The 27839-nt window shown below is 51.9% G+C and overlaps 10 protein-coding genes across 10 annotated transcripts; 6 read left to right on the plus strand and 4 right to left on the minus strand.

Moving 5' to 3' along the window:
* Nucleotides 1–1277: 1277 nt before the first annotated feature.
* Nucleotides 1278–2638, minus strand: L3040_008232 (uncharacterized protein; the record flags this gene model as incomplete). Its single annotated transcript, XM_007295463.2, has 6 exons — nt 1278–1318; nt 1366–1494; nt 1589–1711; nt 1801–2292; nt 2363–2440; nt 2500–2638. 6 exons carry the CDS (start codon nt 2636–2638, stop codon nt 1278–1280), a joined length of 1002 nt encoding a protein of 333 aa, XP_007295525.2.
* A 940-nt stretch (nt 2639–3578) lies between these two features.
* L3040_008233 (uncharacterized protein) lies at nt 3579–4290 on the minus strand (the record flags this gene model as incomplete). The annotated part of the gene is made up of 3 exons (XM_066153944.1): nt 3579–3879; nt 3931–3978; nt 4088–4290. The coding sequence occupies 3 exons, from the start codon at nt 4288–4290 to the stop codon at nt 3579–3581; spliced, it is 552 nt and encodes a 183-aa protein (XP_066010492.1).
* A 2263-nt stretch (nt 4291–6553) lies between these two features.
* On the plus strand, nt 6554–7552 carry L3040_008234 (uncharacterized protein; the record flags this gene model as incomplete). Its single annotated transcript, XM_007295462.2, has 1 exon — nt 6554–7552. One exon carries the CDS (start codon nt 6554–6556, stop codon nt 7550–7552), a length of 999 nt encoding a protein of 332 aa, XP_007295524.1.
* Nucleotides 7553–8278: 726 nt separating this feature from the next.
* Nucleotides 8279–8748, minus strand: L3040_008235 (uncharacterized protein; the record flags this gene model as incomplete). The annotated part of the gene is made up of 2 exons (XM_007295461.2): nt 8279–8631; nt 8724–8748. The coding sequence occupies 2 exons, from the start codon at nt 8746–8748 to the stop codon at nt 8279–8281; spliced, it is 378 nt and encodes a 125-aa protein (XP_007295523.2).
* Nucleotides 8749–9559: 811 nt separating this feature from the next.
* On the plus strand, nt 9560–11711 carry L3040_008236 (uncharacterized protein; the record flags this gene model as incomplete). The annotated part of the gene is made up of 5 exons (XM_007295460.2): nt 9560–9594; nt 9677–9756; nt 9806–9901; nt 9950–10245; nt 10293–11711. 5 exons carry the CDS (start codon nt 9560–9562, stop codon nt 11709–11711), a joined length of 1926 nt encoding a protein of 641 aa, XP_007295522.2.
* A 2028-nt stretch (nt 11712–13739) lies between these two features.
* Nucleotides 13740–14336, plus strand: L3040_008237 (uncharacterized protein; the record flags this gene model as incomplete). The annotated part of the gene is made up of 2 exons (XM_007295459.1): nt 13740–13895; nt 14004–14336. The coding sequence occupies 2 exons, from the start codon at nt 13740–13742 to the stop codon at nt 14334–14336; spliced, it is 489 nt and encodes a 162-aa protein (XP_007295521.1).
* A 2430-nt stretch (nt 14337–16766) lies between these two features.
* L3040_008238 (uncharacterized protein) lies at nt 16767–18431 on the plus strand (the record flags this gene model as incomplete). Its single annotated transcript, XM_007295458.1, has 3 exons — nt 16767–16986; nt 17352–17496; nt 17771–18431. The coding sequence occupies 3 exons, from the start codon at nt 16767–16769 to the stop codon at nt 18429–18431; spliced, it is 1026 nt and encodes a 341-aa protein (XP_007295520.1).
* Nucleotides 18432–19328: 897 nt separating this feature from the next.
* On the minus strand, nt 19329–20716 carry L3040_008239 (uncharacterized protein; the record flags this gene model as incomplete). Its single annotated transcript, XM_066153945.1, has 3 exons — nt 19329–19744; nt 19842–20325; nt 20540–20716. The coding sequence occupies 3 exons, from the start codon at nt 20714–20716 to the stop codon at nt 19329–19331; spliced, it is 1077 nt and encodes a 358-aa protein (XP_066010493.1).
* Nucleotides 20717–23503: 2787 nt separating this feature from the next.
* Nucleotides 23504–25094, plus strand: L3040_008240 (uncharacterized protein; the record flags this gene model as incomplete). Its single annotated transcript, XM_007295456.2, has 2 exons — nt 23504–24620; nt 24676–25094. 2 exons carry the CDS (start codon nt 23504–23506, stop codon nt 25092–25094), a joined length of 1536 nt encoding a protein of 511 aa, XP_007295518.2.
* A 918-nt stretch (nt 25095–26012) lies between these two features.
* Nucleotides 26013–27616, plus strand: L3040_008241 (uncharacterized protein; the record flags this gene model as incomplete). The annotated part of the gene is made up of 4 exons (XM_066153946.1): nt 26013–26087; nt 26148–26203; nt 26251–26409; nt 26464–27616. 4 exons carry the CDS (start codon nt 26013–26015, stop codon nt 27614–27616), a joined length of 1443 nt encoding a protein of 480 aa, XP_066010494.1.
* Nucleotides 27617–27839: the final 223 nt, after the last annotated feature.

Consider the following 27839-nt stretch of genomic DNA (forward strand, 5'->3'; position numbering starts at 1 on the left):
AGTAAGTATCCAAGAAGAGCCGCATGCTGCCGCCGGGGCCATACAAGACAGGATACACGGCATCGATCCACATTCCTACCGCAGCCGCACATCCCCGCCGCCGCGACTCCACACATGCCCGCGAGTCGAGAACCGAAGGACTCCGTTGGTTGGGACAGTCTCAGCTTCGGCGTGAGCCTCTCCGCCAACAACATCGTTTTCGATTTGCGCCACCCCTACGAATCTACTTCGACTGGGAGAGCGACCGTGTGTGCTGGATGTCGACCTTGAAGTCCCGTTTGAACGTGGATGGAGCCACCATGAAGTTCCAGGAGTACTGTATCTCGCTTCAAAGAATCTGCGCCGCTTGGCAATCAACAGGCTTCATCGTCGTCTCTTCAATTATTTCCTTCCCGTGATGCATGCATGCATGCGTGCAGTCGCTGTGACCTCTACTCCCCACCCTTAAGCTCTACATACCTCACTTCTCAAACAGCTCTTCCATTTCTTTCCCGTTCCTTCCTCGCCTCACCTTGGCTCGGCTCGCTGGGCTGGGTTCAGAATGGATCCCGTATCCCAGGTGCACACAACAAGGAGTATACTATTGATTTTTTTTTTTTCGCTTAACGACCCAATTGCGTACCAGCATCAGCTGTCTCCTCTCTCTCCTCTTCTTCTACTACATAGGTATCTGCCTTGCAATTTCCAACCAAGATGAGAGAGATGAGAGAGACGCCTGCAGCTCTGAAATGCTGACCTCCTGATAATTCTGCGATGGGCATAGAATTCTCGCCAGAGGAATACCTATACCGAAGAGGGCTGTTGGAGCAACAGATTGCGTGGGTGATCGTCGTTGACGCATACGTATATACATACATACATATACATATATATACATACATATACATACATATACATACATATATCCCATCTAACAAAATAAAAAAACGCACATTTGGAACCGATTACAAAAATAAAACTTCTCTCTCCTCTAGCTGTGAGTGCATAAACAAAGACCACTCGGAAAAGGGAGGAGGGCATGTACGTCTGCCTCCGAGCAAACTATGTCCTCCCTATTGCTCCAAAAGCAGTCCGTGAACGCTCTACTCACAATAGCAAGACCGAGATCTGTGCTATACCTAGGGCGAGATCGGCTGATAGCATACGTGAGACGCATATCGCCAGCGAGTCCCGTGCATCCAGGAGTGATAGTGTTGAAGAGGAGAAGTTCTTGTATTGTGTTTGGACGGGGAGACGTCCACCAAGGCTCTGGAGTCTGGATGGATACAAGGAAGTTCTCAAAGAGGTTTTGCTAGTTGGGTGGTTTGCTCTTGTCTATCTAGTCCATGTTACAGCAGTGTTTGCCTCTTGACGACGCGATCTTACCCCGAGGCTTCACGGTTGGAGAGACGGGGGGTTGGCGAGTATCGGATGGGTGAGCAGGGTTGGTCTCTGACATAGGTGTTGAGGCGTTGTTGTTTGAGAGGAGGTTTCTTGGTTGGTCTTTGGACAGAGCTGTGATGGTCTGTTAGCATGCATCCGTCCATCCATCTTTCCTTAGGGTTCTTAGGAAGAAAGAGAAGGGAAGTTGGGGAAAGTAGGCAGGTACCTTTTGAAGATGAGCCTTTGATGGCGCTAGGTGATGTAGTATCGTCGTTGATCTCGGTATCATCACTTGTCTTCGTAACAACATTTGTCTCCGTATGAATACCATCCGGCACCCGCCCCAGTCCTGAGCGACACACAAGAGACGGTTAGAACCTATTTAACCTCCGGATCGATGCTCGTAACTCAGCAGAACAGAGCAGGAGACCGACTTACCTTCTAGCGACAGCTCCTCGGCCTCGGCCTCGGCCTCAAACCCATAGTAGCCATAGTAATGCGGAGCCCACAGACGCGCCATCGCAGCCCTCTGCGCCCACTCCTCCGCCGACGTGTTGTGCGCATGCGCCAGGACGCGGTCGTGCTCCGAGCGCCGATCGGCCTCCGCACAGCAGTAGCCCGCGGTAAGGGGGTCGACGTCGAACACGGAGTGGCAGGTCCGGCGGACGTGGGAGCGGCCGCAGTTGCCGGGGCAGTCCTCGCGGTAGGGGTTGCAGACGGGCTGGAGGGTGCAGCCGGGGGCGCAGGAGCGGGCGTTACGGGAGTAGGTGCCGTGGAAGGAGATAGGGCAGACTTGGGCGAATTGGCAGGCTTGGGCGAGGTAGTAGGATGTCAGGGCCGGGTCGGTGAGGGGGGGGGTTGGGCCGTGGATTCGGGTGATTTGGTGGACGTTGGGGTAGGTGGTTGTTGGGTTGTAGAAGGGCTGGGCTTCTGGGGTATTTGATGGTCAGTTGCCTAGGCATGTGGAAGTTGGCTTGAGAGAGAGATTGACAACTCTCACCTTGGGATGTGGAGATGGTGCAGGTGTCGATCGTATCCTTTCCCTTCTGGCCTTGGGCTTCTTCGGCCTCCTCCCTTGCTGCGAAGCGTTAGAGTTACGATACGATGAACTAGATTGTTGAAGGTTCGAATGCTTACCACCTTCCGATCTCTCCTCAGAGTACAAATCTTCCTGCTCAAAGCTTCCTGCATTAAAGTCGCAACCGGAATCATTCTCAAGCAAATTGCTCGAAGGAGTTTGGCAGGTCATCTTAGGAGAGGCCGACAAAGACTCCATCTTCAAAATCTGCCTTGTGATACCGAACTACGGCGCTGTGCCGCTCTCAAAGATCGGTGAGGTGTTGACGTTCATTCGTGTGTTTTGTTCGGGCTGCGATATTGATACTGGCAAATGCAGATTAAGCGGTAGCGCCAAATAGAGCCGAACAAAAAGAAACAACCTGATTTTGTATAGAGAACCAGTATCTCGTTGTCAGCTTATGTAGATACTTTTTACAAGATAAAGTATGAGAACAGACATGTATACAATGATTGTAGGAGATCCATTCTCAAAGCCCTTTTTTTTTAAATACCAAATTGACGTTATTAACTTTTATACACTCACCATTACCAAATTGGGTGAATGTTTCTTTGGCGCTGTCGCGCCTATCATCCGCAAAAGACGCGCGAGGAGCTCGATCTTGCGTAACAGTTGACTCCAACTCCAGTTCTGTTTCCAAATCCATATACTCACAATAGTCATTGGAATATATTCCTTGCCGTTCACGAATTCCCTTTTCTAGTTGGAGTGATCATGCCAAAATCCTGTGTCAAGAGGGAAACACGATGTGGTCTCACCAACAGACTAATCAGAGCGGATAGATCCCAGACCTGCAAGTCGGCACACTTTCTTAAAACGAGGTTGACGGCTCGATCTGTGGAGAGCTATTGACAGTTATCCTTCTGACCAAGTTGATCACAGATTGGAGATATTGGATGAATGGATACAAATACAAATAATCTGCGGCTCGCGCTTCCATAACCCGGGCATTTCGTTATAATCATTATCTCCAAAGCACTCCAGAGTACTCCAGAGTACACCAAAGCCCAAAAACTCCAAGGGGAAACCATCCCCCCCCCAAAAAAAAAAAAAAAAAAAAAACTCCCCCAACTCCGTCATCTTCTCCCCACTACCCACAAACAGAAAGACTGACTCCAAGAGACGCCCCTGTTTGAGCTTAAACCATTCCCTCATACGCTCTCACTGGCTTCCTTGCCGTCACCTCAATCTCAATCCTCATCTCGTCGTTCATCAGATCAGCCTGAATCATCGTAGCAGCCGGTCGAATGTTGCCAAACACACTCCTCAGCGTCGGCCATATCAGGGAGAACTCTCGCTTGTCAGGGAGGATGTACCGCACGCGCACGACATCTCGGAGCGAGGAACCTGCCTGTTCGAGCGCTGACGCAATGTTGATGAAAGCTTGTTCTGTTTGCTCGACGACAGAGCCTGAGATGAAGCCGGTGTCGTAGTGAACACTGGAAATGTCAGCTGAAAAGGTCGTTGAAAGCGAGACGTGAGTGGCATACCCTGTGGTTCCGGATACCTCGATCCAAGATCCTGTGACGACGGCCCGACTTTACTTTTCGTTAGAACCGGCTGCTTCTAATGGAGCTTGGCATGTCTTTTCTCGCAGTCTCTGCTTCGAGTGACGGGAAAGGGAGGAGATGAATGGAATCAGCTGACCTGTACCCGATCACGGCTTCAAACTCGGAGTGTGAGGATATAAGCTTCCTCCCGTTATCCGCACTTAGCTCGCCGATCGTTGGACGCGGCAGGTTGTGTGACTCCCGCCGCTTTGCGATGAATGATTTGAATTTGCTGGGTTTGGGAGAGTTCGTCTGCAGCAGGCCATCCTTCATCACATCATCTTTCGGGGAAACAGACATCGGGTCGTGCTTAAGGATGGTGATGATGACTGATGATGACTGATAATGACTGATAATGAAAATAATAATAATAATAATAATATCGCGTTAAGATCTTTTCCTTCGTCGCGGGAGGTTTTTTTTTTTTTTTTGCGGAAGGTCGTTGCCCAGAGAGCCCAAACCAACATATATGGCGCTCTGATGTCTAATGTCTGATGTCTAATACCTGATGCCTGCTGACGGGACGGGTCACGGGACAGTGTGAAACAAGAATGGGAGCGAGTCATCACACGGAGCCCTTGGCGGGTTCCGAGAGCCATATGGAGCGCCGACGATGGGACGAGGCAGATGAGTGAGTGAGTGTCTGGGCACAGCCGTTATTATCAGCCTTGTTCAAGTGTTCAAGTGTTCAAGTGTTCAAGTGTTCAAGTGTTCAAGTGTTCAAGGAGTCTTGATGTCGTCTTATTTGGTGGTTTGGGTAATTGTTGCGGTTTGGGATATTTTATCCTATCTCTTGCAATATCTCTTGCAATATCTCTTGCAAAGCTGCGAATTGACCAGCCCAAAGGAGTGAGTGAATCCGAGTGGCCCATGCATCATCACATATCATGGCAGAGGTTCAGCATCCGGAACAAGCATCGAGCAGGATCCGGGGAAAAGTTGGGGTCGGCAGGGCTGTGGTTTGGAAAAATGAAACTGCATTGCATTTATTGTTTAGGCTTTAGCGAGCGTCCCGAGGCTGAGGAGCTGGGATCGGATTTGAAACTAAAGGACAACCAACGTGACTCGTTAATGAATCATCACCAGAGCCAGAGCCAGAGCCGAAACTTATCCTGTGATATCAACTTTAACTTCGCTTTCCATGTCGATACGTGACTTGTTCCTCTTCTTCTCCTTTACCGGAGATCCGGAAGAAAAGGCAAGCATTTCACTCCTATGCCGGCAGGAGGAATTTGGTCGTCGATAATCATGTGACCAGAGACATGGAGAAGCTTAGGGTGTGTATGGCTCGCAGTTGCACGTCCGTGCAACTAGGCAGTTGAGTTGATCCTAAATAGGATCAACTCAACTTGACAGTTGAAGTTGCACGTTCCAAGGCCTGTATGGCTCGCAACTAGCAAATTTTGCAACTTAAGAATTTTTTTTTTTTTTTTTTTTTGTATAACATTAATTATTTTTTCGTAATAATCGTCGGTTACTTGGAATTTATTTGTAAAAAATCCCGACCTAGCGGGACAGTAGAATTTGCTCCTTTTTAATAAATAAAAAATCAACCAACTATTATATAATAATTATCTTTGTATAAAAAGATGCGCCGTACTAAGTTTGATGTTAATCAATTAATTGAATTTTAATTACAAGTTGTTATTCTTTTATTGTGTTGAGTTAAAGTAATAAAAATAGTACTTTTGATATATACTTTTCGATTTTGATAATGCGTATATATCAGAATTGCCGCGTATATATTAGAATTAGCGAGGAACACGAAAATCGGACTTCTATTTAAATCTATTAAAAAAATACGTGCATCACTACTAACTTTGATTTAATAATTAATACGTTTAGTAATATAATATATTAAATCATTTATTTTCGATCTATATAACGTTTTATTGAATTAAGGTTATGGTTATTAAAATATTTGTAATAAACAAGTAAATTGTATAAATTAAATCCAAGGTAACCGACGATTATTAAGGCGGGATAGTAAATTTTGCTTCTTTTTAATAAATAGAAAATCAATTAATTAATATATCGTAATTATTTTTGTATAAAAAGATGCACCTTACTAAGTTTAATATTAATTAATTAATCGAAATTTAATTTCAATTTTTTATTCTTTTATTATGTTGAGTTAAAGGGGGGTAAGGGGCGAAGGAATAGCTTGCAACTTGAGCTTGCAACTTAGGAGTTAGAGCTTTTTGCTGCAACTTCGATTTGTATGGTGCAACTGCAGTTGCAAGGTCAGATGCACACTTTGCAAGATTTACGTGCACGAGCCATACAGATTGCTCAATTCTTGCATCTTGACGTGCAACTTGGAGATGCAAGAATATTTTGGTGGTGCAACTTGGCTTGCATCTGCGAGCCATACACACCCTTATAGCGACTTGTTCGCGTCCGTCATTCATAATTCAACATCAGAAAACCACAACGGGAACAAATACCCACGACACTACAATACTAAATACAGTATCAAGGTCCTCAATCGCAAGGTCAGGACTCAAAATCGGAATGTACTTTTTAGTGTTCATATAACGCGCCTGTCTCGACCGTATCGACGATGCTCCGCTCCTCGCTGTGGAGGAACGTGACAGCCCGAATCTCCAACCGCATCCCTCCCCAGTCTCCATTCAGGAGATACGCAACACAAGAACACCAAGCGCATCAACCCAGACTTCATCCAGTGAGAATCCTCGGGCCAACGCTCTGGGCCCTTGCTGCATCGGGGTCCATCTACCTAGGCTGCGCAGCCTATGAAGTCTATCAAGATGTCCAGCAATTCAAGGGACAAGTAGGCACAGTCAGCTACAACAGCATTGATGCCACGAGGCAGATTCAGGGAGTGCTTCGATCGCCTGCAACCGCCAGGTTCTCGGTTTCGGACATCTTCACAACCCCATGGGCACGCCTCAACAGCGCAGAGGCGATGCTCGTGACGACCGGTGGACTGAACTTTGCTGCCTTCGGACTCCAGCGCCTCAGCAGCAGTACTTTCATGTTCTTTGCACACGTACCAATGTACGCTCGCAACTTCACCCTCTTGACCTCCATGTTCGGCCACTCCGGGTACCTCCACATCGGCTTCAACATGCTAGCCCTCTCGTCCTTCGGGCCCGCGCTCGCAGCCACGGCGACCTTCCAGTCCAGCGGTGCCCATCTCGCAGCGTTCTACCTCACCGGTGGCCTCTTTTCCAGTCTGGCGCACCATATCAGCTGCGCATCGCCTATAGCTAGGATGGCTGCAGGTCGCATGTCGCCTGGGCTGGGGGCCAGCGGTGCGATTTATGCCATGGTAGCAGCCTATGTGCTCAGCTACCCAAATGTCAAAATCGGTATCATGTTCGTACCGGTGCCTGCTGTTCCCGCGCTCTGGTCCCTTGTTGCATTTGAGACTTGGGGGACATTCTTCGGGTGGGGCGGCTTAAGACTTGCCCATGCAGCGCATCTCGGAGGGCTGCTTCTTGGGGCGGGATATGTGCACTTTGATGGCAGGAAGAGGATCTGGCAGCCGACGAGGAAATTTGCATTCAACGTGATGCGCAGGATGGAGATTGTTTGAGGGCAATCGGAAAAGGAGAGTGTTAACTAGGGACGTGCAAGCTGCGGTTTCGTGTATCTTGAGGTACGTGGAAACGAGAATGCCTTCTTTCACTTAGCCGAGAAGGGAGTTGCTTAGATACCCAAGTACCTACCTACCTAGAAGGCTTGACTTTTTGGTGACGAGCCTGGATGGCTAGCAGTGCCTAGTCCCAAGAAGGACAGTTCCAAGAGCTTCCAAGTTCTCGCTTCTTCGAGAACCGAGTGTTCAGAATTCGAGTACTTGCGGAGGGGAGACCACCCGAGGAAAGTTGATATCTAGGGAAGGGATAGAAAGATGTGCCCGGCAGAATCACTTCTTGAGGCTTACACGCGTGAGGAGAAAATGTCGTCACAAGGAAGCTAGTCACACAGCTCATCAGCTCACTTCACAAGTCTGCAATTCTCGTTTCGATAACGCTCTTCATTCCCATGTCTAGCGAGTGCACCCAAGTGGAAGTCCTGGGGCTCGAATATCGTATCAGTCTTGAGCGGCTAGTCCTATGATATGCGCCCAAACGCCACCCATGCAATGACACCTTCCAAAGCAGGTTCCATAATATACACACCTCATATATCCATTTCTCTCCCCATTCATGGCCATTTCCTGGCTCAATATGCCCTAGGACATCCAGGCACATATCGAGGGCCACAAGGCCGACACCTCCCACCACAATTCCCCCACTCCCTCCCAATCATCCCCAAACCCTCACAGCCCTTTCCTAAACTTCTCATTCTCCACCTCCCTCCAATCTCTCGGCTCCTCCCCATCGCCATCCGTACTCTTGACCGTCCCCGCAAAAGCCGGCTTCCCGGCATACAGCTGGCCCCCGCCCGCACTCTCGCCGCCCTCCAGCTCCTTGCTCACGGAAATGGGCTGGTTGCCCCGGAAGCGCTTGCGCATGTCGACCATGCCGCGCTTGCACTCGCCGAGCCCCTTCTTGAGCTGTTGGCACTTGGTCGGCATGGTGTCGATGAGGGGGGGGCGGAGGCAGTCGCCGGGCTTGTTGCGCTGGATCATGACGCAGTCGGATTCTTGCAGGCATTGCGCGAGCGCTTTTCCTGTTTTGGTTCTCTTGGTTAGTGTTGTTAGAGGAGGGTTTGAGGTGGAGAGAAAAGGGGGAGGGGGGGAGGGGGGGCAAGCAAGGTCGTACGGATATCTTTGCACGAGCTCGGCATCTTTGATTCCGCTCTAAAATATTCTCCAGGGTCAGTCCCTCCCGTCTCAATTCGACAGCAGCGACTGTTGGATATTCGCGCCACCTGTGTCGTGTCTTGTTGCTAGTACATGTCTTTAGCAGTGCTGTTGCGATACTGTTGTCGTTGGCAGGCAAATGAAGCTTCCGTCGGAGCTTGTCTGGGCTTGTATCGGGGAAATGTTCTTCCAGTCCGGGTGTTTACGGTTACGATCAGAAGCTTGTCTGAATTGTTAACGTTCCAGCTGGCTGTGATCGTCACCTGCATTATTTACCTGGCCTAGCATTAGGTAAGTAAATATAGGAAGAAACCTTTCGCAGATCATTTTTATTTCTCATTAGCATATATATATAGATGTATTCGTATATTCATGCCCTTCTTCTGTTTGGCCAAACGCTAATCATACCTGTTTGTTATTTGATACCAACAGTCTGACCCTGGACCCTGAATTTTGTGTTGTTTAGCTTTGCTGCACGGGCAGGCCTGAGCAGCCTGTCAAAGACCCGCACCACATGTGATCTACTGACTATCTGTATTGACATCATCTTGGACAGGACAGCCTCCAGGCCGCCGCCGCAATGATGTGTCGCCACGAGACAAGAAAGCAACGCCGGCACTCTTCATAGATCTAGATATCCGGATGTTAGCGGCGCGATCAAGGGAGTGCCTTTCCTTCAATCTTTCATTCACAGAATCGGTTGGCGCAGGGAAGTCAACAACCAGCACAATCAGAGTCTCGATTCTACATACACCCACCCGCGCCTTTTCCTTACATTGATATTGATCTCGAGAGATGGGGTCGATTCCTTTTCTTGGCCGCTTGGGCATGTGTGTATACTCTCTCTCTCCTCCCTCCTGCGATGCTGCTGGCATGGTCCCTTTCGAATTAGCCACTGACACCGCATTGCAGGGCCGAGTATATTGCGCTGGTGGGATCTTTCTTTCTGGTCGGACTCGAAGCTCTTGCACGGGTCGTAACACTTGCGCTTCGTATGGCTCATCCCCTACCCAGTCTGCAAGGCGTGCTGATAATATGCAGCTTCTTCGGTCATCAACCTCTGCTACCGAGCTTCGAGACGACTGTTCAATCGCTTCGCCTCCCCCGCTACAAAGGAAGCCCAGTCGAAGAAGAGTGGTATGTTGGGAACCAAGGAGAGGGAATGGCAGATGCTGATTGGAATAGATATCTCAAAGAAAATTCGAAATGCCTCCGACTTCGTGGATCTTTGTGCTGTCTTTGGGTATACCGCTGAAGAACATGTCGTGCAGACTAGGGACGGCTACTTGCTAGGTCTACATCGATTGGCATATCGTAAGGGGGAGGAAGACCAGAAGATCAATCGTGGCAATAATTGTGTGCGGAAGCCTGTGGTGTACTTGCATCACGGATTGATGATGAATAGTGAGGTTTGGGTATGCTTGACGGAAGAAGAGAGATGCTTGCCGTTCCAGCTGGTTCAGAAGGGATACGATGTTTGGGTAAGTGTGGAAATCCTTGCTACAGGAAGATGTGCTGACTGTGTAAGCTCGGCAACAATAGAGGAAATAAGTACTCCAAGAAGTCTATCCATCACTCCCCTGCGGATATCTCGTTTTGGAACTTTTCGATGGACGAGTTTGCGTTCCATGACATCCCCGACAGCATCGCATATATCCTCGAAACAACCTCAGCACCCTCATTATCCTATATCGGGTTCTCCCAAGGAACAGCACAAGCTTTCGCTTCTTTGGCAGTCCACCCACGACTCAACGAGCAAGTCAATGTTTTCATCGCCCTAGCACCAGCCATGTCACCTGCCGGCCTCTCAAACGGCATAGTCGATGCTCTCATCAAAGCCTCCCCCCAAGTTCTCTTCCTCATGTTTGGGCGCCACTCCATACTCAGCTCAGTAACAATGTGGGAATCCATCCTCTACCCACCCATCTTCGTCCGCCTCGTCGATACGGGGCTCTCGTTCCTCTTCGGCTGGCACGTCCGCAATATTTCCACGTCCCAGAAGCTGGCCGCTTACCGGCACCTCTACTCATTTTCCAGCGTGAAGAGCGTGGTGCACTGGTTCCAGATCATCCGCACCAAGAGTTTTCAGATGTATGATGATGACGTCCAGCCGGCTCTTTCACTGAGCACTGTCAACAGATACACCAAAGTTGCCAAATTTCCCACCCGCAACATCAAGACCCCCGTGATACTCGTATACGGCGGTTGCGATTCGTTTATGGACATTGATGTTATGCTCCGCGAACTTCCCATGCACACAGTGGCTATCCGAATCCCGCACTTTGAACATCTCGATTTCCTTTGGGCCCGCGAGGTCAACAACCTCGTCTTCCCGCACGTCTTCGACGCATTAGAAAGCTTCTACGACGCAGAGCACTCCAAGGAAGAATACGAGCACTACAGGAGGGTACGACGCGCAAGCTTAGCATCGAACACGCACCAGTTACACACGCGGCCTCTAGGCGAAGATGGCTCTCCAACATACGCCGACAAGGCCGCTACGCTAACAAATGGCGACTCCAACGCTCTCGTCGTCCGGCCAAACGATGATGGCACCGGCAACGGAGTGGTATCAGAAGCAGACGTCTCGCTACCTACAGCGAGTATGCGTAAACGCGCACGAAACCAGCACAAGGCTGTCGAGGATTCCTCTGAAAGGGGGTCTTCGCCTACCCCGAACCGCCACATCAAAACTGTCTCAGTTGACGACGAATCCGGCTCTGGATCAGGAGAAGGAAGATCGAGCCCGAAGCACACGCACGGCAGAAGAAGGAGCAGTATTGGCAGTAACATCAGTTTTGCGAGTCTGACGGGGGATCGGCAGAGAGGGATCAGTCTCGGAGTGGGCAGGGCAGTGAGTGCGGTTAGTAAGGCGGGTATGGAGATCTCGAGGAGCAGTGATGAGGGGAGTCCCGGAGCGAAGAGGAAGGGGAACGGCGTGAGATGATCTTGAGGGGGCTCAGGTGAAGACGGGAAGGGACAGAGTAGCGTGGACAGATTAGCCAATACCCACCAATTGCTTTCTTTAAGTGCAGGCCCGGCGGCAGGTTCATCTGTTGCTGTGCTCACACTTGCACCGTGACCAGCGCGACGCTCGTGCCACGGTCCCGCCAGAACTGTCCGTAGGCTCTCGAACAGATGGCCGACATCCTTTCCATCATGGACCGAACAGCAAGGGTCTCACGCCACCTGTCGTCTGCAGTCGAACGTTTATGACCGACCATTCACATTCAGAATGAGAATGGGAGTAATGACGACGGGGCGATAAGAGGCGATGAATGGATGGGAGAATCACAATCGGTCGGTCGGGTCGGTCGGTGGGTGGGTCGGTGGGTCGGTGGGTACCTTACCTGATTGATCAGCTATTTGAGGAGTTTATATAGGTACGTATATTTATGGATGTTGATATTGACATGTAATGATATTGATGTGTATGTATATGTATGTATATGTGTATGTGTATGTATGTGTATGTGAATGTGTGTGTGTATGTGTTGATATTGATATGCAAGCGCAACAGCGATGGTTTTTCTTTCCGTGTCGTGTCTTGCCTGTGTTGTGATGTGATGGGCTGGGCTGCTGTTGGGAGAGGGTGGAAGGTTTGGTGTAGGGTAGGTGAGGTAGGTTTGTATGGTACCGCCGCTAGGTTTGGAGGTGGTGGGTTTTAGGATGGTGGGGTTTAGGTGGTGGGTTTGGAGATTTGGGATATCCTCTGCTTGGAAGTGATGGGATACTGTATATACATGCGGTACGTATGGGTTGCGAAGAAGAAGAAGGGGAAGAAGAAGGGGGAAAGATAAGAAAGAAGAAAAATGAAGAAGAAAAAAAAAGGATGAATGATTGAATGAATGAATGAATGAATGATTGATTGATTGATTGATTGATTAAATAGATAGAATACGGTAACGGGTCCGGTCGGGGTTTCTACCTACTCTGTCCTTACAGTAGGTACTGTATGAGAGTGAGTAAGGTCAGATTAGATAAGGTAGGTATGAAGTACGCATTTAACTGTTTGGACAGTGGGACTCTCCTCCTCCTCTGGGATGGTTTTGAGGCTGGATCACTCTTATCCGATACTCAGGTGATCAAATCGCGTAGCGTACCTACCTTAAGTACCCGGTACCGTACCGTACCGTACTACTCGGTAGCTGATTGGAGCGTTTGCTTTGGTTTTGGTTTGGTGTGAGAGGGCGACGACGTCATTTGTACGTCGTAGGACCGGTACCTTGGCTAGCGAGCCCCTCCTGCTGTAAGTACTGGAAGTACCGGTACTGGAGTGGAAGGGAAAGTAAGAGTAGAAGTAGAAGGATGTGAGGGAGGGAAATCTTGGGGGGGGAAAAGGCTAAAAAAAAAAACAAAAATAAAAAAAAGATTGAAAAAAAGGAAGATTGGAAGATATGATAGGTGGGTAGGTAGGTACTTATCTGTGAAGAAAGGGGGGGAGGGAAGGCGGGGGTGGGGGTGGGTGGAGTTGAATTGGATTGGATTGAACGAATGGATTGAATGGGTTGAATGGGTTGAATGGGTTGAATGGGTTGAATGGGTTGAATGAATGAATCATCTTTTGTTGACTGGGGTAGGACTGGGTTACCTAGCTACGGACTTTTTATAAGTGAGTGAGTGAGTGAGTGAGTGGGTAGGTGACTGAGGTGATTCAATGCCACAGCAGCATTTCAGCATTTCAGCGTTCAGCAAGCACAATCATAATCACACACACATCCGGTATGCCTACCACACGGGAAGGAGAGGAGGTACCGTCCTACTTACCTTAAATACGCAGCGGGTTGCGCCTCCTGCGAGTCGAGTCAAGTCAAGTCGAGCACGGGAGTAGGGAGAGAAAAGGAAGGCAGCACGTCGCGATAAGTACTTGCCTACCTGAACTCGATACTCGATACTCGATACTCGAGACAACACAACACAGCACAGCCCGCCACCACATCGACGTCCATCCACACGAGCGAGCGAAGATCTAAACATGCCCGTCGTCCGCGGCGTCGAGCTCGCGCCCTCCTACATCGCGCACTCGGTCTTCCGCGTCGTGCAGATGGCCCTCGCGCTGACCGTCTGCGGCCTGTACGGCGTGGACCTGAACCGCGCGCGGCAGGCTGGGAAGTACAGTGATGGGAAATGGGTACGTTTCTTTCTTTCTTTCTTTCTTTCCTCCTCTTTCTTCTCCCTCCTTCTCCTCCTCCCTCCCGCCTCGAGCGTACGCCGCCATCCAGCTAACGGACTCCCGCAGGTCTATGCCGAAGTCACCGGGGCCCTCGCCGCCGCCACGGCCGTCGCCTACCTGATCCCTCTGGCGTCGCGGGTGCCCTTCGCCTTCGTCTGGGACAGCGTGCTCTTCGTGCTGTGGATCGCGCTGTTCGGCCTCTTTGGCAAGATGTACCTCGACGAGGACCCGGAAGGGAACGCCGACCTGCGGCGCATGAAGCATGCCGTGTGGGTGGATCTGGTGAATGCGCTGCTGTGGCTGCTGAGTGCCGTTGGTATGGCGGTGTTCTGGTGGACGGCGCGGAGTGTTGTTGAGTTGGGGCCGCGGACGAGGTGGACTGGGAGGGCGAAGGCTTAGGTGGTGGGGGGAGGCGGGGAAGGGAGGGGAGGCGGGGAGGGGGGGTAACCGATGGTGATGATGATCATGATGATGTTTGCATGAAAGGAAGGGGAAGAAGGACGGGGGTGGTGTTTGGGGGATGATGTGCTTACAGGATGGGCTGGGATGGGACGAGACGAGATGAAATGAGCTTCTCGAGAGGGAGGGAGATCCCCGGCCGCGGAAGAGCGATATCATTTTGCGAGTTTTCTTTTCGGCGACGACGATACCATTATTGCGTTGGTTTGCATGGCTCAGATACCTTTTCTTTTACCGCATCATACCCGCGTCATACTATTCTTTACCAATCAGATTGACCTCACGTTTCGAAAACAGCTAGTTCATCGGAGGATCCAACGCGTGCTAGTCGTAGATGGGTGGAGTTCGATGATCTACAACAACAATGATATATAAGAATCCATTTATAATTGCTCATTCATGCATGCATGCACCTCGCCTTTTCCTTCTCTTTCTCTTCCTCTTCCTCTTTCTCTTCCTCTTCCTTTTCATTTCTTCCGGAGGTAGTGCTCCGGCTTAGCGCCGGTATATATATATATATATCACTTCATATATACTACTAACTACATATATACATGTATATATATAGATATATATAGATATATAGATATATATATCTGGCTCTCTTCATCTCTTCATCTCTCTTGGTACTCGATCCTCCCAAGGCCAATCTCATGTTTCGGTGGTTTCACCTTGATCTTCACCTAGGTCCTCCAATCCTCAGCAACACTCTACTTTTTGATGCTTGCAAAATATGCATGTCTGTCGGCAGTGGCTGGCTGAGAGTTGAGGGAGGGACGGAGTAAGGTGGGAAGGGGAAAGCCGTGGGTCGATCTATCTGTAGGAGATATAGAGAGTGAGATAGAGAAAGAGATAGAGAAAGAGATAGAGAAAGAGAGAGAGAGAGAGATCTGCGTTATGGTGATATGATGGAGCGAGATCCTCCGGGAGTGCGTGTACGTACGTACAAAGACGTGTACCCAACTCCCGTACTGTACGCTCGACTGATTCGTTCTCATTGCGGAAATAATCGACGTCGGATGGTGGTTGGTTGGGTAGTCGGGTTGGGTTGTGCTGGGTTATGCTGTGCTGGGTTGGCTTGGAACGTGGCCTTACGGAATTCTCAGACGCCAGTCTCTCGGCAGATCGGCGCTGAGGAAAGGTGGCATGTCTAGAGTAGGTATGGGATCATCATCGTCTTGGGACGTGGACGGTTGGGAACTTGGGATGTTAGGGGTCTTTAGGTCACGGTCACGGGCACGGTCACGGGAGAATGACGCAGGCCGGTCGGGTGGGGCAGGCAACACAAACTGACACCGATTGCCTGATTAATAGACTGATCGTATCTCGGTCAATCATATCTCCGCGACCCGACCCACTCGCCCCACTCGCCCCACTCCCCCCCGCCCGAGCCGCGCTCTTCTTTTTTGTTATATTACCGTCTGGATAAACAAACAAAACAACACACAAACAAACAAACAAACAAACAAACAAAGACGGGAAGGAACGAGATTGGTTTTCCTCCCCTTCTTCCGATTCGAAACGCAGCTTTTTCCGTACCTGTGAGACCGACTTGCCGAAGGCGGAATCATTTCTTCGTTTCTTCACCTTTCCATCTCTGCATCTTTGCATCTTCGTCTCTTCGTCTCTTCGTCTCTTCGTCTCTTCGTCTCTTGACTTGACCCGTTTCCTGACTTTACCTACCTACCTACTTACCTCTACTTTGCTTACTTCCTACCCCTTCGCTTTCCTCCCTACCCTACTACTACAGTACATCATCGGGGCAAGCAAGGAACGGACCCACCAACGGACCATCAAAGCATCAGCCAGCAGAGCGTCAGTCAGTCGGTTCAGTCGCTATCCAGAGTCACCAGTTTCTAGTCAGCTGTTACTGGTACCTCTCTGTCTCTCTCTCTCTCTCTCTCTCTCTCTCTCTCTCTCTCTCTCTCTCTCTCTCTCTCTCTCTCTCTCTCTTCCCTTTTCCACATCACATCACATCACGGCTTCAACTTCAACTTCAACTCTTCAACTTCCATCTTCAACTTCAACTTCACCTCCATCCCTTCACCCCTTCCACCCCTTCCATCCCTTCCACCCCTTCCATCCCTTCCACCCTCACATCCCACACGCTGCAATCGATCGATCGATCCCAGACCATCTCAACACCTCTCGACCCGGATTCGCTGTCCCCTGTCCCCGCTCCGCCCCCGATCCACTTGGATCGTCGCTGGGTTGCGCGGCGCTGCGCTGTCCAGATCATCCACTCGGTCCCAGATATCCCGACCCCCGATCCCGCCCCCATTACCATCCCCAATTCCCAATCCCCAATCCCCATCATCAATCACCGTCGACGTCGACGTCGACGACCCTCAGCAAGCATCGCCCGCAGCCATGGCAAGCCGATCGCTTAAGCCGGCGTCATACTTGGCCGCCGCCGGCAACCGCAGCCCCAGTCCTAATCGAAGCAATTCTCGTCCGCGTCCACGCCCGCGGTTCTCGAGGACGGCCAGCACCACCAGCACGGCGAGCACGAACAGCGAGGATCACATCTTTGCCATGTTGAAGGGCCTGCATCTGGACAGCGAGGTGCCGTCGCGATCAACCACGCCGGGTAAGTGGAATAATTCTCCCCCCTCTCTCCTTTCGTTGCATCTCGGGGGAATCTCCTTGTCTGCATCTGCATCTGCATCTCCATCTGCATCTCTATCTGCACCTCCATCTGCATCTCCATCTGCACCTCCATCTCCATCTGGATGCATATCCGGTGGGCTGGTGACGAGGACGGCGACGGGAATGGCGTTTTTGGCGGCGGGACACGCTACCGTAGTCTACTACCAAGTGCCAACGGTGGAACTCGAACAATTCGAACACGCACACGCACACGCACACACACACACACACACACACACACATATGAATATGGAATGGAAATGGAATGAAAATGGCTTGCTGACCAACGTGGAATCCTTCATATAGTCCAGTCGTCGCCCACGTTCCCTCCCCCGTCCGACCCCAACACCACCCCCGGACGCAAGCGAAGCCAACCCATTGCTATTGAGATGCCAATATCCCGAGGAACAGCTGCCTATACCCCGTTGAGCGCGCGCGGAGATCTGCCTGGGTATGTTTAACCTTGTTTGCTGTTCTCGCCTCTTCCTTATTCGCCCCTTTCCGCCAGTCCGCGGCCCAACTCCACATATCCTGGGGAACGGGGGTAGGGGGGGCTTTGCGCGACTCGGACGCTCGCTCGTTTGGTCTTGGGCGGGGGGCACCGTTGTTTGTGGCTGCATCGCATCATTACCTGAAATTACACGGCAATGATTGATGTCCTTGCGCGCACGCCATAGCGTCACGATTCGATTGATTATAAAAAGCATTGCTAACCCTCATGGCAGAGGATACTTCCCGCACCACGGCCACGACGAAAACACCAGGCACTACCGCCCACACCCCTTCTCCAACAACTTTGCCCCGTCCTTCAAAGAAGATCATTCGACGAGAATGCCATCGTCCTTCGCGCCCTCTTCCTTCGCGCCCTCTTCCTCTGACACCACCCCCATAGCAATCAGCATGCTCTCCGGCCAGTTCTCCCCCTCCATCCCCGAGACCCTGCGCATCCCCAAGGGAAAGTACTATCCCTCCAACTACCAGTCGCCCAACCCCTCCGAAATCTCAACACCCCCGTCCTCCCTCCCCCGCATCTCTCTCCCACCCACCAATCTCTCTCTGCCACCCACGTCGTCCAAACGCGCCAGCAAAGATCGCGCCGGCCACGAACGCACGTCCTCGGACGTCAAGCGCAAGCTGCAGCAATACCAACGAGACATGATTGCCCAGGCCCAGGAAACGGCTTCCACACTGCGGGCTACGACGTCCAAGGAGCCACTCAGTCCGCGCTTACTGCCGGTGGGAAGCCCGGGCCCCATCACGCCGTTTGAGCTCGAGGAGGCGGATGGGTATCTGGTTGCGGGGAATGCGGCCGTGAGGAAGGAGAATGAGAGACAGATCCAGATGATGCTTGACGAGCCCTATGGAGTTAAGGGTTCCCGCATGTAGGCGGATGCCTGGCGATACACGGATGTGACTTGTGACGGGGACGGGCCAGCCGGTCTGGCTCACTCGCTCGGTGGCTGGCTGGCTGGTCTGGCACCCTCTTACTCACACTCACTCATGGCAACATCGACGTGAAACACACGTCATCGCGAAACGGCCAAACCCCGCTAAAAAAAAAAAAAAAGTCCGGGAGACGATGATACGGCCGCGATGGAATTGGACTCGATCGATTAGAATACGCCAAGTGCTGGTGTTGGCCTTTGCCTTTTTTCCTTCTCTGCATTGCTTTGGTTTATGATGCGGAACATGGTGTTTGGAGTCTGGGTGGACCGGAACGAAATCGGATAGACCGGATTACCCCTTTGCTTTTTGCTTTTTGCTTGCTCTGGACTATGAAAGCGGATAGATTGGGTATGGGGGGTACGGGTTGACTGCGTGGATTGCATGGATTGCATGGATTGGATGGATTGCATGGATTGCATGGATTGGGTCGGTGGGAAGGCACGGGATGGATAAAAAGGTCGGGAGCTTTGGTGCTTTGCCTCAGTAAGGGGGAGGAGAGTTCGATATCTTCTGGCCCTGGTCCCTCCCTGGTGGAGGTGGATATGGGTGTGGATGATGGATGATGGAGAAAAGGATTTTTACAGAAGAGCAAAGTTTAGCAGAGCAGACCTTGGCTTGTGTGCCAGGGAAAACGGTTGATAGATAGAGAGAGGAAAGAAATAAGGATACCAGCAACTGTTCCGTCTGATTTCGCCTGCCCCTTCGGTGTGTCAAGTGTGCCGGTCCCAGCAACGGTCTGACCTCTGACCGGGCGCGGCGAGCCACACGACGGGTGACCGGCTCTGCGCGCACATGTCACGGCACCACCGCCCCCGTCCCGGTCAGCCGGCTCCCCGATCACGAGTGGTGGTTGTGGCCCCCCTCGGCGTCCTCCTCGACCGCCACCCCAAACTCGCAGAGCAAGTTCATCGGTCCCTCCTCCTGCCACAGCCTCACCTCCTCCGGGCCGGTGACCCACACCATGCCGGCCATGGCGGCCGCGTTCGCGGACAAGATGCCCTTGCGGCCCCGCGATCGCGGGATGACCAGCATCCACTCCCGCACCAGCAGGACGTTGTGGCCGGCCGCCTGGGCGACGCGGGCCCGGCGGAGCAGCTGGGCGTACGTCGCGGCGAGGAGTGCGGCGGCCGCGGCGGCGGTGGTGGTGGTGGTGGTGGATGAGGGTGAGGGTGAGGGTGAGGCGGGGAGAGAGAGGGAGGGGGGGAGCCTCTGGACGGCGTGGCGGAAGGGTACGTTTGGGGAGGTGGAGGTTTCTGTTGAACGAAGGGAAGAGGGAAAGGGGGGGTTAGATGGTTTCTGATGATAAGGGGAGGGGGAGGGGGAGGGGGGAGAGTGAGACAAGTCACGTACCGTCATCGATGCCCAGCGCGTCGGGAAAGAAGTCGAACTCCTCCCGCGGCGGGGCCGGCAGGATCTGGAGGTGCTTGTGGCCGAGACTGCTGCCGGCCTCGAAGCCGCAGTTGTAGATGACTAGATACCTGCGGCTGCCTGTCCCAGTGCCAGTGCCAGTGCTGCGACCGCTCTCCAGCCGCTGCAGCACGTCCCACGCGCAGCCTAGGTCGGCCTCCGTCAGCGGATCCGCCTGCGGGACAAAGTCGTTGGTGTGCAGCAGGTACTGCGGGCGCACGACGCAGTACTTGTTGAGGATGAGGCTGTGGCTGGGGCTGTGGCTGTGGCTGGGGCTGGGGCCGGGGCCGGGGCCGGGGCCCAGGCGCGCGAGGAGGAAATCGGGGTCCTCGTCGGCAAAGGGGTTGGTGGTGGGCTTGCTGCGCGCGGGGTCGTCGCGCGGGAGGATGGGTTTGGCGGTCAGGCTTGCCGCGGACCGGAATTGGAACTGCGTGCATGGGGATGCGTCAGTATGCGGGAATTCAACACGTGGTGATCTTCTGTTCTGTTGAAGGGAATCGATGTTGGGAATTTGAGAGAGAGAGAGAGAGAGAGAGATGTATGAAATGAAGGTGTGGATGGATGTCAGATGAGTACAGCTTTCGGTGGTCAGCTGATGTGATGTGACAAGGGAAGCAGAACAGGTGCGAAAGAAAACTTGCGTTGAACGGCTCGCCGGCGATGAGTTGGGGCGTGGTGTCCCGCCAGAGAAGCTGTCCCCGCTCGACGAGCGCGTCGAATTGGCGCAGCGATCTCTGCTCTAGACTTTCTTCTTCTTGTTCTTCTTCTTCCTCTTCCTCTTCCTCTTTTCGAGCGACGGCGGCGGCGGCAGCGTCCATAACGGGCAAGTACGCAAGTTCGTACGTACTACGTAGTACTTGTACGTACGTAAGGACGAAGCGAGACGAAGCGAGGCGAGGCGAGGCGAGGCCAGCAATGTATTTTTCTTCTTGGCGGGATTGGGCTCCTCCTCTGGGTTGTTGTGGGTGGGAAGTTTTGTCTTGTTTTGGGTTTTGGTATGGTCGGATAAAAGTTGGAAGGAGGGGGGGAGGGGGAGGGGGAAGGGGAGGAGGGGTTGAGAGAGTGGACGTTTGGGCTCTTGCTGGTGGTTGGTTGATTGGTTGGTTTTGAACGACGAAGCCCGCGCTTCGACGGCTGAGTGGGGGGGGGGAGGGGGGAGGAAGGAGGCCGCTTACCGGTACTTGTAGAAAGGTCCGCTTAAGTCAGCGCTTGCCACTCCTTCTGGCTTGGGTACCGGTATATACTAGGTAGTACTAGTACGTCGTACTTGCCCGTGGATTCATCCTATTGCCATCTCAAATGATGGGCTCGCGCAGGACCCTGAACTTTGGCAGATACGTAGTACATAGTAGTACTTATCATGGGCATATATGCTCTTACGTAGTACGTTGTACGTGAGAAATAGAGTAAGACGGAACAACCAGGTCCATTTCTTCTTCTTCTTCTTCTTCTTCTTCCTTTTTTAAGACATGTGCATCTGCATGTGAAAGCTGCCATGTTTTCCGGGCTGCAGCTGCGTCGCGGTGCAGCAAACTTATGGAGCCGTCTGTCGCCTTTGCAGTACCGGTACTACCGGTCCCGCAGAGGCCCGAAAAACAACTGTACGCATGCCCGGAAGAAACGAAAAAAAAGAAGAAAGAAAAAAAAAAAAACTAGTCTTCCGTCTCCTGTCCGGCCGATAGTTTCCCATGCCTCCTCGCTCGACACTAGTGGAGTCTGTGCTGTTTTTCTCGCATGCCTTATTACTGTACGTGAACACTTTAAACTGAATGCCGCTCTATGCTGCTGGTACTGTAGTGAGTAAGTGTACTAAGTATAAGTAGCGCAGTCTTCTTCCGCGCGCGGGGCCGCTTGGCCCCTGAAGTACTACTACTACAGTACGCTACGACCTAGGCTGGCCCGCCCCTGGAAGTAAACAAGCGGAGCCGAGCCTACGTGGTGGCTGCTGAACTGAGGCTATTCGCAAGGTTAGTGCAGCTCGCCACGTACTGCTATCCCCCCTTCCTGTCTGAACAAGTACTACTCTCCCCCCCCATGAATAAATGTCGAAAGTATAATTTCGCAAGGGGATCTTACCAAGGCTTAAACCAATCAACTTATAAGGATTCAGCTTTGGAAAGTATCTTTGAGCCAGTATTTAGTCTATACAGTGGAGTTGACAGGGCTTTGAGCCATTAAGAAACCACCGTTCTATGATTTATGGGCCTAAACTGGGTCCGACATTTATTCATGGGGGGGGAGAGTACGTACTACGTACGGTACTTATCGAAAGTATATTTCGCAAGGGTTCTTCTTATCAGGGCTCGAACCAATAAACTTGTAACGATTCGGCCTTGGAAAGCATCTTGGAGCAGATAGTGGTTTCTACTACCGTACGTCGTTTGTCCCGTGGAGTGGGTATGATAGGGCTTGGAGCTGCTGCTGCTATCGAGAAACCACCGCTTGACGATGGGGTTGTTCAGGGCTGAATTGGGTCCGACGTTTAAACTTGAAAGGAGGGGGGGGGGGGGAAGGATAGTAGTGAATCGCGAATTAGTAGTAACTCGGAAATAAGTACTACGTAAAAGGACAGCGGATTAGGTTCAGATGGGATTGATTGCGAGATCTGAGCGGAAAGTGAAGCTAGCACGAGATAAAGTTTCAGCAAAGGTTACAGGAAGCGTGAGAGAGAGAGAGAGAGAGCAATCATCTATACTGTATTAGTAGTACATATAGAGTTTACCGCACAAGACCAATCCTATCATCGTCAACAGATACTGTAGGTACAACGCCGAAAGTTTTTTTTTTTTTTTGGAACTTGAGAGTGCGAAACTGGCTTCCGTTGAATTGGATTAAAGGTTAATAGAAAACCAAAGTCTTGATGATTCCAAAGGTTATGCGGGACGCATTCGGAGAAAGAAAAAAAAAAAAACGCTGCATAGAGCGGCGCTCAGATTTGAGTGTTGAAGTCAGTACCTACTAGTACTACGTAGTAGGTATGCGAAAAACGTGGTCTACCATGTCAACGGGCGAGGCATAGGAAACTATCGGCCCCCCCCCCCTCTATTCGTTCTGCCTTCCTCTCCTCCACAGCACTTACTGCTATGATGGTGAGAGCAGTTTCAGAGATGAATCCATCAGCCTTGTGGAGGAAGGGACGGGAAAGGTCGCTAAGCGGACGAGAAGATCGGCACGACGTAAGCGAGGTCTCACCAGTCCACGTTTTCTCTCTCTCTCTTGAGAATGGAGCCGTGTTGACTTTACTACTACTTATATCCCATCGATATTACTCGATAGTCTTAGCCAGGGCCCTTGAACGTGTTAAACTTCAACATGCCTCCGTCCTTGCTTACAGGAGGTGCGAAGTACGGGGATGGATAATCGATGAGCGGATGCCGAGGCTGCGGACGTGGGGTAGGGCCCAGCTTGTGTGTGAAGGTTACCAGCTCAGCTCAGCTCGTGAGTAATCAGTTTTACATAAAGTGCAAGTGCCGTGAGACAGGCGATCACTCCTTACTTGTACGTAGCACTCATCGCGTCATTTCTCGTTTGCATAAAGACCGACGTCCTCACGACCACTTTTGCATCCCCTCCATTTCTCAATCCCTCCAGATCATACACGCAAGATGTCGACTTTGGCTCTCCTCAACGACCGATCGCCTGTGGCTGTCGGCCTACTCGGTCTCATCGGCTCCTACGTCCTGTACCAGATCGTGCTGTACTTTGAAGCGGTGCGACGACGCAGCGTCATCGCCCGCAAATACGGCTGTAGATCCATACCCTCCTACCCTCACCGGGACCCTATCTTCGGGCTCGATATATTCCTCGAGAATGCCAGACTGGCGAGGATGGGCGGCTTCCTGGAGCGCGTCGCGGCTCGCTACCGCGAGATGGGGACCTACACTTATAAAATCCTTCTGCTGGGCGATCCTGTGATCAGCACGGCCGAGCCCGAGAACGTCAAAGCCTTGCTCGCCACGCAGTTTAAAGACTTCGCGCTCCCGTCCCGCAGGAAGAACGCGCTGAGACCGACTTTCGGCCACGGGATCTTCACGACCGATGGGAAGGAGTGGGAGACAAGCAGGGCGCTGCTGAGACCGAATTTCACGCGGAGTCAGGTGGGCGATTTAGACATCTTCGAGAGCCATATCGGGAAACTGATTGCGAGGATACCGACGGATGGCGAGACGGTGGATTTGCAGGAACTGTTCTTTATGCTGACCATGGATTCGGCGACGGAGTTTTTGTTTGGGACGAGTTCAGATGTGTTGGGTACTGATGCGTCGAGAGAAGGAGGGGTCAAGTTCCAGGATGCCTTCAATTATGTGACCGAGTGTGCAGGGCTGGAGACTAGGGTGGGCAAGTTGGCGGTGCTGCTTCCTAACAAGAAGTTCAGGGAAGCTAAGGCGTTTGTGCATAGTTATATTGGGGACTATATCCAGCGTACTATCGAGCTGCGGAAGAATGGGTTCGAAGGGGAGAAGGATTCCAGCCGGTATGTCTTTTTGGAGGAGTTGGCCAAGGTGGATATTGGAGAGAAGAAGATCCAGGATGAGCTGTTGAACATCCTATTGGCCGGGCGAGATACGACGGCCAGCTTGCTAAGTTATCTGTTCTACATTCTGGCAAGGAGGAAGGACGTACTGGCGAAGTTGCATGATGAGGTACGAGGGCTGGGAAGTGCGGCACCGACGTTCGAACATTTGAAGGCGATGAAGTATCTTCAGTACACCCTGAATGAAGGTAGGTTCCGTTTTCTGCTCTGATCAGTGGAGATGCTGATTGCCGTCTGGTCTAGTGTTGAGACTTCACCCCATTGTTCCGGCCAACGGCCGTTGCGCCGTCAAGGACACCACCCTTCCTGTCGGCGGTGGCCCTGATCACAAGTCTCCCATCTTCGTCAAGAAGGGTACCACGGTCAACTACCAAGTTTATGTAATGCACCGACGAAAAGATCTCTACGGCGAGGACGCCGACGAGTTCAAGCCTGAGAGGTGGGAGAGCCTGAAACCAAGCTGGCAGTACCTGCCATTCAATGGTGGCCCGAGAATATGCATCGGCCAGCAGTTTGCGTTGACCGAAGCTGCCTTTACAACAGTGAGGTTGTTGCAAGCTTTCAAGGGGGTGGAGCCGAGAGACGATGCAGCGTTAACAGATACGCTGACTTTGACGGCGGCGGTGAGAGGGGGTGTCAAAGTCGCTATGATTCCGGCTTGAGTACGGTATGATGAGAAGAAGGGATAGGCTCAGGCTCGGGAATGGCTTTGGGATTGGCGTTTAGAGCTCCAGTAGCGATGTTGATGTCGAATCAGCTTCGGTTAGACAGTAGGATATATTAGCTCGCTTCGGCTTGTTATGGCAACTGCTGCTTACCTTCCCATTTCCTCCGTAATTAGTATCAACTACTCGCAGAGCTTGTCATGCAAGCCACATAACATACCTAATACAATTCTAGGCATAGTCGGCATACCGTTCTGAAGCACTTGTCCAATCTTACCAGAACATGAGTCTATTCCCAACCCTCTCTATCTATCACCTCGGCATCCCCCCGGTCCGGCAGTTGATAACCTCCCCCATCCACCTAATCTGTCCAACCCAATCATAATGCCTTCAAACATAAACATCCGCATCTTTGATCCGAGAATGAATTCCGAATGAATTCCTACATGTAGCATATGCGGGGCAGATCATGGTCGTCATTTTGCGCGGTGCAGGGATCAAACAATGCTCCGTCCGTATGCAACCCAGAGGCAGAATCCGAAGACACGAAGACACGAAGACAAGAAGACAAGAACACAAAAAGACAAGAAGACGAGAGAAAGCACCGCCGACGACGGATAAGAACAAACTCCGAACCGCTCTACAGAGTATAGCGCCGCCATCAGACACGCTGGCATCAACCGTCTCTACTACATCGATTAAGAGCTGGACTTTGCTCTATTGTTTGCGCACAGACTGCACGCTTCACGGAGAACCCTCCCTCTACCGGAACCTGACCCGGCATCGCGATACATGCAAAGAGCTCAGTCCAAGCTCGCCTCTGCCTCGAATTACATCCTTTTGGGACGCGGCGACGACTAGGAATTGGGTTTGAAGTGGGATCAGATCCCAGAGTCGCAGATTGGCTAGACAGCGATGGCGGCTCCTGTTGATCCAGCGACGCGCAAGAGGGTGCTGAAGGTGGTTTTTGTCTCTTTGCTGCTGGACCTGGTATGGCTCTCTCTCTCTGGGCGGTTGGAATTGTGCTTTCCCAGCTAACGCACGCTGTAGATCAGCTTCACATTCATCCTACCGCTGTTTCCATCTCTGCTGGCATACTATCGAGAGTAAGAGCCCTATCCAAGCACACAGCGCATTCACTGATCTGGTACAGCCTTGAAGCGCCCGCCCAGTTCCGCAGCTCGAATCAAAAGCCCTCTATCCTCGCGCACATCCTCACATACCTGAATACATACAAGGCTTCGTTTGCAAAGCCGATCGACTCGAGATATGATATTGTACTGTTGGGAGGAGCTCTGGGTAGTTTGTTCTCGTGAGTGCCATGCTGTATCAACCTCCCGGCTGGCAGGACTAATGAGCCCGGCAGCCTCCTCCAAGCCCTCTCATCTCCAATCATCGGCACACTCTCCGACCGCTATGGCCGGCGAACTGCCCTCTTGGCCAGTATGAGCGGCAACATCCTCAGTGTCCTTCTCTGGGTCTGCGCCACAGATTTCAGCACCTTCTTGCTCTCGCGCGTTGTCGGCGGCCTCTCCGAAGGCAATGTTCAACTCGCTATTGCCATCGCAACCGATATCTCGGATGAGAAGCAGAGAGGGGCCACGATGGCATTGGTGGGCGTATGCTTCAGTATCGCGTTTACCTTTGGACCGGCTTTGGGCGCTTGGTTGAGCTCCATCAGTTCCGTCAGAGCGAATCCATTTGCGACTGCAGCCGGGTTCTCGCTATTCTTGATCGTCACCGAGACCCTCTACTTGTATTTCTGCTTGCCAGAGACTTTGCCCAGCATGGTCGCTTCGGCTAAGCTCGACGGGACTCCAGCTGCGCCAAACGGGTCTACGGAACCGATGAGCCGATCAGCTCCGGCTACGCAAGCTCGAAAGGTCTCTTCCGAGACTCCCAAAGTAGCGGGGAAGCACGTGAGGACGAACTCGCATTTCCTGCTCAACCTCACTCATCTCGGCTTCATCCTGTTCTTTTCGGGCATGGAATTCTCCCTTCCGTTCATGACCTACGACTTATTCGGCTACACATCTGCGAAAAATGGACGACTACTCGGCTACATGGGCCTTGTAGCATCGCTCCTCCAAGGTGGCGTGACTCGCCGTCTCCCGCCTCTCATGTCAGTTAAGATCGGTGTGGTATCCTGCCTGCTGGCGCTTCTCCTACTCGGGCGCATCGACACTATACTCGGCTTATACACTGCGACCACTTTGCTCGCTGTAACTACGGCTACCGTTGTCACAGGCCTGAACGCGCTTAGCAGTTTCGAGGCAGGCGAAGACGAGAGGGGGGGTAAGCTAGGAAACCTGCGCAGTTGGGGACAACTGGGACGCGGTATTGGGCCACTGCTGTTCACGAGCGTCTACTGGTGGGCGGGTCGCGAGGTCGCATACACCATTGGGGGCATGGGTGTGCTCGGTGTCAGCATGGTTGTATTTTTCGGACTGAAGACACCAGCTGGGACGGAGGGGAAGAAGATCAAGGATCTCAAGAATGCAGAGGCTGTGCAGCTGTAAGGAGTGAGTGTATGAGAATGTATATATATGTGAGAGGGACTTTTGACAATGGGAGCCGGCTGGTTGTATGCTGATACGGGTAATGGGTTTGGGACATTGTAGCTAGCTAGCTGGGCGATGGGGTTTGTGGAGCTCTGGGATTTTGCCGTCGTAGTTCTGTACGGAGTCACATACAGAGTGTGTAGGTCTAACAAGGATAAAGCGCCAAACGTTCTTCGTCTTA

The sequence above is a fragment of the Drepanopeziza brunnea genome, assembly GCF_022702325.1.
Source record: "Drepanopeziza brunnea f. sp. 'multigermtubi' strain 214-2 chromosome Unknown ctg15, whole genome shotgun sequence".
Lineage (NCBI taxonomy): Eukaryota > Fungi > Ascomycota > Leotiomycetes > Helotiales > Drepanopezizaceae > Drepanopeziza > Drepanopeziza brunnea.